The following is a 13177-nucleotide window of genomic DNA, read 5'->3' as shown; positions in this document are numbered from 1 at the left end:
CCTTTGGTACTCTAGAGTAAGGAAGATGATATAAAATGTAGTTCAGATGCTTGTTGAGACTGTAAAATGTTGTGAAATGGGGAAAAAATACTAAATGGTTGACAAAGTAGGCACTTTCAGAGTGAAGCTAATGATACGAGATCAAATTGATAATCATAGTGTCTAAAATATCCCACCCAAAATTTTATTTGTTTGTTTTTGCCTCTTTTTTTTTTTTTTTAAACCCCAGGAGCAGTATTCCACCAGTCATGAGGGCATCTGAAAAAATGCAACACTGGATTTAAACCGAGAAGAGAGAGGGAAGACAGGCTAGTCCTACATACCCCTCAACACATTTCTACAGGTAGGTTATGTATTTGACTCTCTGAGGCTGTTTGATGTATTGTTTTTGCATATTATGACAATCTGTCTATGAGCAGTTTTTTATTTTTTGTTTTATTTTATTTTTAATACAATGAATTAATTTGTGTGTCAGAAATCCCCTTCATGTTACAGTTAAGACAGATGACACAGGGATCAGCCAAATGCAAACTGGGTCAATATTGAAAGCTTCTGCCCTGCTGGCTCTCTGATGTACTTAACAGCCAATCACCTCTCTTTCACACTGATTTGCAAGAATTTTTCCTCAGGTTGTGACATGAAAAAAACTTTCTTGCCTGGACCAGTTTTGAAGTTAACAGCAGTTTAAATTAAAATGAAAGTTCATGTTATGTCACAGCTACATCACTGTTCTTTTTTTCTATAGTCATGGTGATTGTGTTTTTGAAGTGACTCTGATTAAGTACTGCAGTTGAATTTGGTGGACAAGGGTTGCATTAAAAGGAACGTTTTTGTTTGGTTTACTTTGTTATACCACAGTTGTTTTCAGTTTTCCATAGAAAGTAATTTTGCTCGGGCACCACTAAGCTGTAGCGATTGAAGAACTTGAGGTTTGTCTGTGGTTTGCAGTCTTTTATGAATTAGGCAAAAATGTAAATCCTTCTGCCAACTTGTCATCTTTACACAGAGAGCCCACAGCCATCATTGGAATCGGTGAAAAGGAAAGCGCGCGTGTGTGAGTGAGTGTACATTCTGTTCCGTAGGCAAAACTTGCTGCTGAGTCACACCCTGATTGGGGAGGAAAAAAGCTTGTGGGGATTGGGTGTGGTAGAGAGGAATGATTTTGGTTACAGAACGCCTCTCTAGGCAAGGATAAAGACTTATTTGAAATGTCTCGACTTCCCCTCACTGTCAGTCTTGTGAGCTCAAGGGCAAAGAATCTGTTAAGTTCACACTTTAGAGAGCTGCTTCACAATCAGGTCCATAAGACAGGTCACAAATACTGCTTAAAAATGTAACTGGCAAGGTGTCGAGGATGAAACGGAGTGAACTTTTGACTTTAGCTGCAAATGTTTCATGTCTTCACTTTCTTCATAGGAAAACAGGGGCTCACATAGCCTGAAGTGATTCTGCCACCTGATTAAATGTTAATGCCCTTAGCAGCTTTGTGTCATGGCTTCATATGAGAATGGAAATCTATCTGTCAAAGAAATGAAAGGGTTTTTTGTGTTTATTTTATATAATATGCCTAACTCTTCATGCTTCCTGCATACGTCCTCGTGAGTGTGGCTACCATTTGAAAGAAGATGAATTAACTGTGAACAGAGACGGACTGCAACAATAATTTAGGCCTCGAATTTCACTCCATTCCAGGCCACTCTGTTCACCAAACCAACAGACTGCTAATCTTGCATGATAACCCCATGTGTCAGAATATTAGATTCTGTTTGACTGAATATCATGCCCATAATAAATTTAATTTGATGGGTTATTTGTAGTACACAGATAAGAGCTACAAACTGCAAAATCTGTCCTTAAAAACAAACAAAAAAATAACCCTTGAGATTAAACTGAAAGCTCCAATAATCAAATCAAATCAAATCACTTTTATTGTCACTTTTATTGTCACATCACATGTGCAGGTACATTGGTACAGTACACGTGAGTGAAATTTTTGTGTGTGAGCTTCACAAGCAACAGAGTTGTGCAAAATACAATAATGTAAACAAGCAAAATACAAGAATGGCTACATCTGAAACTAATAAATATATGTACAATATATAATAGTATATGCATTTCTGGATGTGTATACTAAATATTTTTCTACGTGTGTGTGTGTGTGTGTGTGTGTGTGTGTGTGTGTGTGTGTGTGTGTGTGTGTGTGTGTACACATATTTTACAAATTAAATAGAGTAAACAATAAATAAAATATATAAAAATATACAGAGTTGAGACATGTGCAAAATACTGATATACCTGTTTTTGACAGTCCTGACACCTATTTCTTCAAATACATTATCTATCCTTTTTATTATTGCTCTCTCCACCAATCCTTTATTATGTAATGGTGGGTGATTTGTCTAATATTATGCATATAGAAGCAGGTAGACTTTGCTTCCTTTGATGAGAGAAGGGTGCAGGTTGCATGTGTGCATCTTTGTGGAGTCTACAAAATTGCAGAAAGATAATGCTCTTAATAGTTGATGGTGGCAGTTTGCTTGATGCTTGCATTTGGAGTTTTATCTACTTGTTCCTGATTTTAATATCATTGCTCAACCTCAGGACAGGTCAAAATGACCCTCAGGCTTGTGCTTCAGTGGGGACTCCACCACTGCCTGTGAGTGCTTTAGAGTCATCAGTTCACTACATCTGCCTGAACTCAGTGGCCAGGCAGCAGTCTGGAGAATTACCATTCAAATTAAACTATTATACTATTGAGGTTGTGCCAAATATATGTAGTCTATCCTTAATAAATGGCCATTTGTGTTGATTCAGAACATACACTTCACAGACTTTCCACAATAAGAAAGAGTGTTATCACATCTGTAGCTTTAATTTGGCTTGTTGTCATCACTATACAACCTTGGATTGTGCATTTAAGTAGGCTTTTATATTATTCATACAATAACAAGGTTGACCCATTTTATGCCATGCAGAGGCATAACACACACACATACATGCACATGTCACACACACAAATGCCGTATCCTCCAAGGACCTTCTCCTACTCCAGTGAGATGTGAGGCTCTATCTGCGCACACTACTACACTAATACACACTACTAAGGCTCTAACCCCGCTTTCTATAATGTCATGATAGGAGTTGAGAGAACTGGATTATTACGTAATTCTTATTCTTGCACTCTCACACACATACCCACCATAGGACTAGCCTCAGTGTACAGTTTGGTGGATTTTCTGCTTCTTTTTTTTTTCCCCGTTTCTGATTAGAGCTGGTGATTTGAATCCCAGTAAGAATTCCCACAGTCTGTCTAATTCCTGTTCCTGTCTAAAGCTGGGAGGAGGGCCAGTAAGCTGCTAAACCCCCCTGGCTATACAGAAACATATGGGCAATTGTGTGCTCTCATTGATGTATTGGTGCAGATACATGCTTGTGTACAGTACCCTGTTTATCCATGTGTAAACATAAACATACATACATTAGTGCATACCTGCATTTGTGATGTAAATGTACACAAACAACCTCAGAAGCATGTACTTCATTTGTGCACACATGACTTTAGATAGACGTGAACCTACTGTAAATGACTGCATGCAAAGAAAATGTTCTTCTTTCTCCAAGCTTGTCTTTTTCAGGCAATTATTGATACTGTCATTTATTGATTATTATTGATACGGTCTTAGAAACCTTTTTAATAACTCCTGTACAATACAGTGGGTTTCAGAATTAGTTTACTCACCTTTTGCACAGAAGACACTCAATATTTCTGTGAAGCTGTCGTCTGTTTTCATTTATCAATAATATCAATTATACAAAATAGGGCTGCTCGATTATGGCAAAAATGATAATCACGATTATTTTCACTGAAATTGAGATCGCGATTATTTGACGATATTTATTTAACCCTTTAAGACCTACTATAGAACCAAGTCCGCCAGAGCTTATATTATTTTTTTACATGTTGTAGTGCCATTTGTGGGAGCATTTCAAGTTGCTAAATAACTGTTATAGCCCATATTTTAATAATATGTATGCATTAAGTCCATAGTAACTACATTAATTGCAAAAAAGTGCAATAAACTACAAAAAAATTGAAAATCGTTTTTGTTTTGTTTTTTTACATATATTTCTACTTGGAGAAATTTAAGAGGCTTATCCTTCAAAACTTTAAATACAAAAAAGTTGCAAAAAATAGTTTACAACAACAGGAAATTTATTTTGAGTGTCTTCATAGTTTTATTTTGGAGATACACCAATTTTTATATACACTGCAGGTAAAACAAAAAAAACAATCCTATGATGCAAATTTTCAAAGAAAACAGCAGGTGCATCAAAATAAACTATTTCCAGCTGTGCAATTCGAGTTCTAAGCAACCCAGAAACTATTCAGAAAAGTCAAACATGACCAGTAGAGGTTTTTAAGGTCTACAAGTAAAAAACTACATTTCCGCGAAAATGACGTCACTTCCGGTTTCGGCCAGGAAATGGCGGACATGAGACAGTTCGCGCTGACATCTGTTTCACTGTGGGAAGTGTTATGAACAGCTGATCGGATCGGCAAAGCGTGTTTCTGGAATATTATGTTTTTGTTCCTGCAAGCGCTTTTTATGCAATTTTTGCAAAGCTATATGTGGAAGGAAACCGTGACCGAGGACAAGCTGATGGCATAAGTTGTAAGTACAACTCCTCCGGTTTCATATGCAAAACAAATTATTGCGCTAGCTTACATGGTCCAGGTTCTACAGGGATTTAAAAGTAGTTACACAAAACGGAGCGTGCTGCTCTGACCGGATTTAAAGGGTTAACAATGACTTTAAAAAATAATATAAAATAGTGTGCAACACCACTGAAGTTTTTTTTTTTTTTTTTTACCTCTCTTTTCAACCAACGGCAGTCACTCTCCTCTCCAAATAACTTCTGCTTAGCTTTCCGAGCTTCCCTCGGGTCCTCTTAATCAGCGGTCTCCAACCTTTTTTGCGCCACGGACCGGTTTATGCCCGACAATATTTTCACGGACCGGCCTTTAAGGTGTCGCGGATAAAATGAGGGAGGGGCTAATAATCGGCTCAGTTATTTTTAATGATCGTTGAAAGCCCTGATCGTAATCGTGATTAAAATTCGATTAATTGAGCAGCCCTAATACAAAACAATTCTGTTTCCTCTTTTCTCTCTTATCTGTCTATGTGGTAGCCCAGTTAATTCTTATGCCCTTGCACAGTCTATTATTCAGGTATTGTTTAAAAGAATATAATCATTTAAAAAATAATGAATACAAATCCTGTATTGAAAACCTTTCTAAATGTTCAATTTGAACAGTATTGGTATGATTGGCTTTCTGAACCATTTTATGATATATAGCTTATTTACATTGCGGTGTCCCATTTAAATACTTGCAGTGCCGCAGATGGTATAGAGCCATATCTGTCAGCTTGAGTGGTCCTTAAGAACAGTTGGCACATCAATTAGTGATAGCAATGCTAAGAGGGGGCCTAAGGGTATTATGGATATGCTTTGTTATGCATGTATGGTAAATGGTAAATGGCCTGTATTTATATAGCGCTTTACTAGTCCCTAAGGACCCCAAAGCGCTTTACATATCCAGTCATCCACCCATTCACACACACATTCACACACTGTATGTTTCTTGTATATGCCTAATGTTATGTTATATATGTCCCATAAATATTTTTTGATTGTGTTTACTGACATTAGAATAAATGTGTTGTTGGTGTAGTGTATCAAGATACAAGCACTGTTGTTGCTTTAAATTTTTTATTTTTTTTTTTAACAAATATGTGCACTAGAAAGATAATACATTACATTTGTAAATATCATGACAGGATTTTTTACTGGTAATACCTGATAAAAGCTTGTCAATGTTAACCCCTACCTGGAAACGGTATGTTTTGAATTTTTTGGGACCAAACACTGCCAATTCATGTATGAACTCACTATCAAGAATTTTAGTGGAAAATCCTTCTAATTGCTCTTCAAAACATATTAAATTCTCCAGTGAAGCTGTGTTTGTGTAAGTACTAGTCAGATTAGCATAAATCACATAATCTCTTTTGCACATAATTTGTATTTATGATGTATAGTTTATTGTATATAGCAAATCCGGTAGCCTAATTACCCACCTGCACCTCACACACATCCCATTTACACACTAGGTGTACATTATTTCTGCACATGCAAAAAGATTCACACCTACGCATATGTATAGTGTCATTATTTGAAAATGTGGCTCTGAGTATGTTGTAAAAAATTTACACACACAAGCATTTAATCTGTCTAAGCCATTTGCCTAAGCAGCTCTCTCAGAACAATGCCATTCATAGATCCTTAAAACACACACACACACACACACACACACACACACACACAGAGCAAACTGTCCAAACACTGGGCTTTGCTGGGCTAGTAACAGGTTTACGAAGCCCCCTGAGTTACAACCTGTTGTTGCCACATTGCATCACTTCACACATTTCGGGAGACTGGAGGAGGAAGAATGGAAAAGAACGAGAGAAGGTGTTCAGTCTCTGGAGTGATCACATGAATTAGGTGTTCATTTGCTTCATTTTTGTCTCTTGGAAACAGTCAGGAGATTGTTCTATCTTTGTGGCTTAGATCAGCTTTCAGAGTTTGGGTAAAGCCCACTTACTCTGTTGGACTTTTTTTTTTCTCCCCCCTCTCATTTTTGTTACCCTGTACAAACTAATGAATGCATCATAGTGAGGGTATGTACATGTATATCTGTACTTATGTGCACTATATGCTGTGGGTGTGGGGAGAAAGGTGAGATGGAGGTTGTGTCAGGCTTTTTTTTTTTTTTTAAGTAGTTATGTTAGAGAGCTTAAGCAGGAGAGATGAGAGAAAGACGGGGCTGATGCAACCAGGAGACAGACAGACAAATGTTTCAGAGTCACTAACACAGACATGGACACACACAGGTTCATATTGTAGGTGCACTTAGGAAAAAGCAAATTAAATACTTACTGCTGTATATGTGTGTTTATGTAAGAATAAACATTGCACACACATGCATCCAGATATAAGGCGATGTATGCACGTTTCTTAAACTGATTTATATTCTTTTATTGCACTTTTATGTTGGAATAAATATAAAATACACATTAATAAAATAGTACTAATGTTTAATTTACAACCCACATTATTGAAAAAGCTCATTGATTGGATATTTGATGAGATCACAAAGAGCTTCGAGCTGCACCAGTAACTGTGCGCAGTAGAAGTTTGTGTACAAACAGCTACACTGCTATATTGTACACACTTCATCAACTGTAAGATTTTTATTGTAGTCATGAAGAAGCCATATTAGGGTTTTATGTTTCTGAGAAAAAAACCCTCTATGACCAATAGATGCCTTAAACTAATTTGTAAACCTGCATGTATGATCTCTCACCTTATACAGGCTGATAAACTGGAACCATGGCCGTTGTTTATGTGTAAATCTGTGGCTACTTACAAGAATGTTGTGGAGCATTCTTCAAGAGAAGCCAGGGCTAAATGCCATGAAATTGATTTTAGTCAGGCTACAGCACAACTGATTTACGCAAAGCTGAGATGTTACGGCAGCTTTTTAAATGGCAGCAGGCTGTCACAGTGCTCCAGGAGACCTTTCTGTATGCAGAAGTTCATAAGAAGCAGCATGTGTGTCATTGTGGTTTTCTTCATCATTATTTCTAACATTCACTGAAATAGACTGTGGGCAGTGTCACTGTATATTTTGATTTATATTTAGATTTTGGAATATGAAGCACAGCAACAAGTCTTTTTGCTGCAAACCACTCACTTTACTTACTTTGATATTTCAAAAGTCTTTAAAACTTACTTATGTCCAAGCTCATATCCTTTACATTGAATTGGGTAGTGTCATCAGCTCAGTATATCTGTGGAAAAACTTATCAAGAGTAGCACAAGAAGCTAACAGTAGCTTCCTGGTTACATCAAGTGGACAGTTTAAAGTACAATAAAAGCTGTTATTTAGCTTTTTGTGGCCATGTGTTGGAAAAAAAATCCATGTTTCTCAAACGAAATTCCAATAACCAAAACATACACGAAGCCTAGTGACACATATTTCTGTCCATATTCAAAACCCCAAGGCTGGAATCATTATGCGTCTGGTGCTATGGCACAGAGGGCTCAGGACTTTGCCTTTAAGACTGATATTTTTGGAGTGGGTGCAATGGCTTAGATCCCTTTAAGAGCAGAGGATTAGGATGATGCTGATGCTTCGTGTCTTGGCCTGGGTGCCTGTGTGTCTTGCTGCCTCTGCCTGTATGTCAGCTTTCTCTGTGTGGGGCTGGCCTTTGGAGCCAGATTTACTTGCTGCATCTGGCTGATGTGCACACAGATTTCATGGTAGAAAGAAAGAGAGAGGGAGAGAATGAGAGACACTGGTATCAGAGAGATGCTGTGCGCCTGCGTGCATGGGTGTGAATGTGTGTTGCATGTTCAACGAAGCTAACTGGAGCAGGGTGTCCAGGATGCATACACGCTTGATGGCCTGGCTGCAGCCTTGTGATACAAAACAGTCAGCATTAGTGTGTTTGTGTGTGTGCGCGGGCACTATGTCCATGTGTGGAAATGATGCATCAGTGACTCAACTTCTGCTGTCAAACATGTGCGTGTGACTGTGTATGCAAGTGTGACTGTGTGTGATGAGCAGCAGGACTAGACGGCTATCGTCGTCATTATTAGCAAACATTTTTTTATTAATTTTTTTCCTGTCTTATCACCTATCAGCTGTCAATGAGAAGCACTAATGAAAATACTCAAAGAAGCCCTGCATATTGCACATGAAATAAGGATATTCTGTGAAGTGACATTAAATCAAACAGTGTCTGGATGTTCACAAGTATCAACAACCATCCTTGGGTATAAATGCATCTAATTTTAGCATATATGCTAGGAAACAAATGTGTTGTTATCCAGTGCACGGCAGTAAATATCAGCCTAATAGTCTATTCTCTTGACCTTTCTTTTTCCCAGGTCTAGCTGGCCAATGCCGGACCCGTCGTGGATATTTGGTGGTGGTAGTAGCAGAAGTAGCGTGTATGTGAGTGCGGTCCCTGGCGCCTAGCCCATGTCCAGCACATAATGCCGTCGTCCACACGGAAAGGAGTACCGAAGGACCCCGAGTTGGCTGACCTCTTCTTCAAAGATGACCCAGAGGACGTTTTCTGTGACCTGCATGAGATCGGCCATGGCAGCTTTGGGGCCGTCTACTTTGTAAGTATCAGTTCACAATTATGGTAACTCTGGCTTTCAAAGGCCTTGAAGTAAATTAGAAATTATTCTTTTTGAGATAGATTTAAAGCACTTAATTTGAGTTTTGCAGCTTTAGTGATACAGATCTGAAAGAACAGCAAAAGTGGTTGGATCATTTAAGAAGTTGCATAAACACTTCTAACATTATATATTGCAGTTTATCATTGTTATTAGCTAGTTACATACGCACATACTTACACTTCCTGCTGAATAAAGGAATATGTATGCTGTAAATGTAGTGCACCACATTATGGCTCTTTGAAAGCAGTTAAGTGGAGACAGATCCTCTCTCAGCACTTTTTCTGTTTCTTATTAATCTCATCATCACTAATTACTCATCAAGCTTTGATATTAAAGCTGCATGGAGGAGGGAATGAAAAGCATCCTGTATTCTCCTTTTTCTCCTCCTTTCTCCCTTTTCCTCCAGATGCAGGACTAGGGGCGATAAGCCTCCTCCCTGCCTTGCAAGACAGCTGTTCTGTTGATATATAAATACAAAGTAGTAGTCAATGAAGGGGGAGGATTTTCTTGACTGCCAGGGCTTTACTATCCCATGTCATGTACACGTACACACGACCAGTACATCAGTAGTAGTCCTAGTACCCATGTCCGTCTGGCTGACAATCTCCAGTGTGTGTCTAAATCCTGCCCTGATGTCAATCCTGTGCTCACTGACACACTTGTACTACCCCTATTACAACAGTGCTTGCTGTCAGCAAGGGCAGTTTTTGTAAATGTTGTTAATAGCTTTATTTTTTCAGTGATTGAACTAAGGATACATTATAATTAAAAAAAAAAGAAAAGTTTTTATTGTGTTATACAAAATCGATACATACGATACTATCATCTAAAATGATATATAAAATCATTGTCAATGGCAACTCATGTTTACAGCTTTACAAAAACTACTACTACTTACTCCCTTATGTTTCATATATGCTAATTTATTATATCTTTTAAGAACAGTATTTATTTAAACATCACAATATTTTCTATTCAAAGCAGGTAAGGTTGTTTTTTTTATTGTTTTGTTTTTTTTAACCCATTCTGATACACTCCAACCTGAAGACAGGTTAGTATGAATTTTTGCCTGAGAGATGAATCAGTACATCAGTGAATCAGTTGCTGTTATCTATTACTAGTGGCTAATCGGAGCTTCTCTCACCTGATTTTTAGAAAGTGGATACTCAAAGGACACCTTTTGTTTGTTTGTTTTCTTTTTGAAGTTAGTCTGAATCTGTAAAAGTAATGACTATAGGAGAAAAAAAATACAGTAGTTACCACAGTAAATGTGCATTGTCAAATACATAAATTCCCTAACTATAACTGTGACTGCTTTTGTACTTGTGTAAAGACAAACGAGTAACTCCCATTACAGAAGGAAACAAGGGGAAATTACCTCCTGAGAACACAGACCCAACACCAACAAGGGGTTCACACACACCCTGATAATGGTTGCTGAATTAAAGAGTTTGTAATTAGTAACACATTCCCTTCTAATGCAATTAGCAATACAATTAGCCTATTTAAATTTCTTAGTTTTGATTGATTTTTGTTTCCTCATATGTAATGCCATCTAGCTGTATCCTATAATAAGAGGAATGCATGCTCTTATGCATAAACTGACAGGCAATCATTGGGATCAAATTAATCTGAAAAAAAGTCAAATGGGAATACTCTCTTGCCTCCTGTTACTGTAATTCCATTTGAATCTCAACATGAATTTCCCATTCAATTGTATATGGGATGAAGCTCAGATAAGGGCTTAGGCTGAGCCACAGCCTAGCTGTCCCTGAGGCAAAGTGCCTCAGAGGTTAACACCATGGGTTTAGCATGCAAATGTAAATGTGGACAGATAACTCAAACAGTTAAAGTGGCTATAGATAAACCTCACCTGATTTACGTTGTTCAGGTGGATATTTATTTTAGATTAAGGTAAGTATTTAGTTTTACTTGCACTTGGATGTTTTACATTAGATTGGTCCCTGAACTAATATGTACCACTGTCCAATAACAGGCTGCTATAGCTCGTGCTTTTTAGGTACAGTACATGTTATGTTTTATTTTTTCTATAATTATAATATTTATGTAGTGACCTTTTGATGTTAACTTTCACATTTTAATAGAAGACCAAAGGTTACCCTGTGGGCATTAAGATCACTTTTGAGTCTGTATGTATGTTTATGTTGTAGAATGCCAATATAACTTTGTGGCTAGGGGACCAAAAAGGTACCCTAAAGGTACCGAAAACAAACAAAAAAATGACAAAAACAAACATGAGGCCTTGTTATATCCTGTGGGAGGTTTACTGTATTTGTCTTTGTGTGAGCTTTCTTTTCCTAAGCATTTAGACCTTGTGTTTAAAGACCTTAATAGAGTGTGATCTTTTCTATTTTCTCTCTCAGGCTCGGAACTCCTACTCCAACGAGGTGGTGGCCATCAAAAAGATGTCCTATAATGGCAAGCAGACTACTGAAGTAAGAAAATATACATGCTGGAAAATGTAGATATGGCACATACAATGTGAATGCTCCAGTTTTAGATGGTTTTGTCTGTGGAACCATATCAGAAGGACCAAAAAAAGAAAAACCTCAAGTGAGCATTTGGTTAGGTTTGGTCAGATAACCTTTTTTTTTTTTTCTATGATGTGGGAGGTATAGCTCAGAATGCAAAAAGCAGCATTACATCATTTTCTGCTACTTCACACAGCTTGATGCTATGCTTGTGAAGTTGTGAGATGTCTCATGTGGTGGTTAGTTACTCTGAAGGAACAGAAATAATGTGAAAATAATGGAAGATAATTGCCCACACCAGATGCAAAGCTTGGAACAAACACGTGTCTACCTCAAGAAAACTGCTGGAAATGTTTAGGCAGAAGCATATTTCAGAAGGCATCCTATGGGATCACAGCTTGTACTTCGGCTGAACTCAAGCCCACATCTCAGTGGTTTAGTCAACTTGTATCTTTTTATAAAACAGTGAGTGATGATTTTGTGTGAGGGCACTTGCAAGCTATTGTCCAACTTTTCCATACTAGTTGAAGTGGAGCCAGCTTTCAGTTTGTTTATTATTTATATTGGTGCAGTGCCTTTAAAGAAAACCTTTCTGTCAATAGACAATAGCAAGAGAGATACAGATGTAAAATATCTGTCACTGGTTAATGCATTGTATTTAAAGTCTTAGTTAAGTGTTAGTTTAATAGTACCTAAAGGCTGGAATCATTCTTTCCTTTTGCAGAAGTGGCAGGACATCATTAAGGAAGTCAAGTTTTTGGGACAGCTGCGACACCCAAACACAATTGAGTACAAAGGCTGCTACTTGAAAGACAACACTGCCTGGGTTTGTAGATCCTTTTCTACATCCTCTTTTTTTTGTTCAAGTTCCTCATTTTTTTTTTAGTCTGGCAGGATACTTGATTTATCTTTCTCTCTTCTGCTCTCTCTCATTCTTTACTTACATTCTTTTGTTTTCATGTCCTGCTCGGTATGTTTTCCTACTGTGTACTTATGTTTCTTTGTGTACACTGATCAGCCACAACATCAAAACCGCTTACAGTGCACTGCCAAATCAACTCTGTCCCATTGGGGCTTCTGGTGTCTGTCATAAGAACATTGGCTGCTGATTGCTGGGTGGTGCTTCTGCGGGTTGTGCCTGCTCTGGTAGATCCCACTGATGTTTGACCAGTTTTGAGTGCAGAGTTTAGAGGCTAGGGCTTGAGCTATTTCTACACACTGTCCTGTTACGCAAGACCTCTGCCATCAAGATAATAAGTGTTAGTCACTTCACTTTTCTGTTTGATTTTAATGTTGTGGCTAACTGTTGTACGCCCACTTCCTCTACATTCTTTAGACTAGGACTTTTCACAAACTTGACTTAAAGCTTTAAT

General features: G+C 37.8%; 1 protein-coding gene across 2 annotated transcripts in view; it reads left to right on the top strand.

The window, feature by feature from the left end:
• The window catches only part of taok3a (TAO kinase 3a), a 64210-nt gene that overhangs the window by 24045 nt on the left and 26988 nt on the right, over positions 1 to 13177 (top strand). For both annotated transcript variants that reach the window (XM_085367494.1, XM_085367495.1), the window contains exons 2-5: positions 230 to 343; positions 9013 to 9252; positions 11697 to 11768; positions 12529 to 12630. In XM_085367494.1, the coding sequence (XP_085223620.1) occupies positions 9121 to 9252; positions 11697 to 11768; positions 12529 to 12630 (306 nt within the window). In that variant the 5' untranslated portion in view covers positions 230 to 343; positions 9013 to 9120. The remainder of the gene's footprint in view (positions 1 to 229; positions 344 to 9012; positions 9253 to 11696; positions 11769 to 12528; positions 12631 to 13177) is intronic.

The sequence above is a fragment of the Diplotaxodon limnothrissa genome, linkage group LG12 (genome assembly GCF_057381915.1).
Source record: "Diplotaxodon limnothrissa isolate DT_005_m linkage group LG12, D_limnothrissa_male_GT1.1, whole genome shotgun sequence".
Taxonomy (NCBI): Eukaryota; Metazoa; Chordata; class Actinopteri; order Cichliformes; family Cichlidae; genus Diplotaxodon; species Diplotaxodon limnothrissa.
Note: the sequence above shows the minus strand (reverse complement) of the source record. Positions and strands in the feature narration are given on the sequence as shown.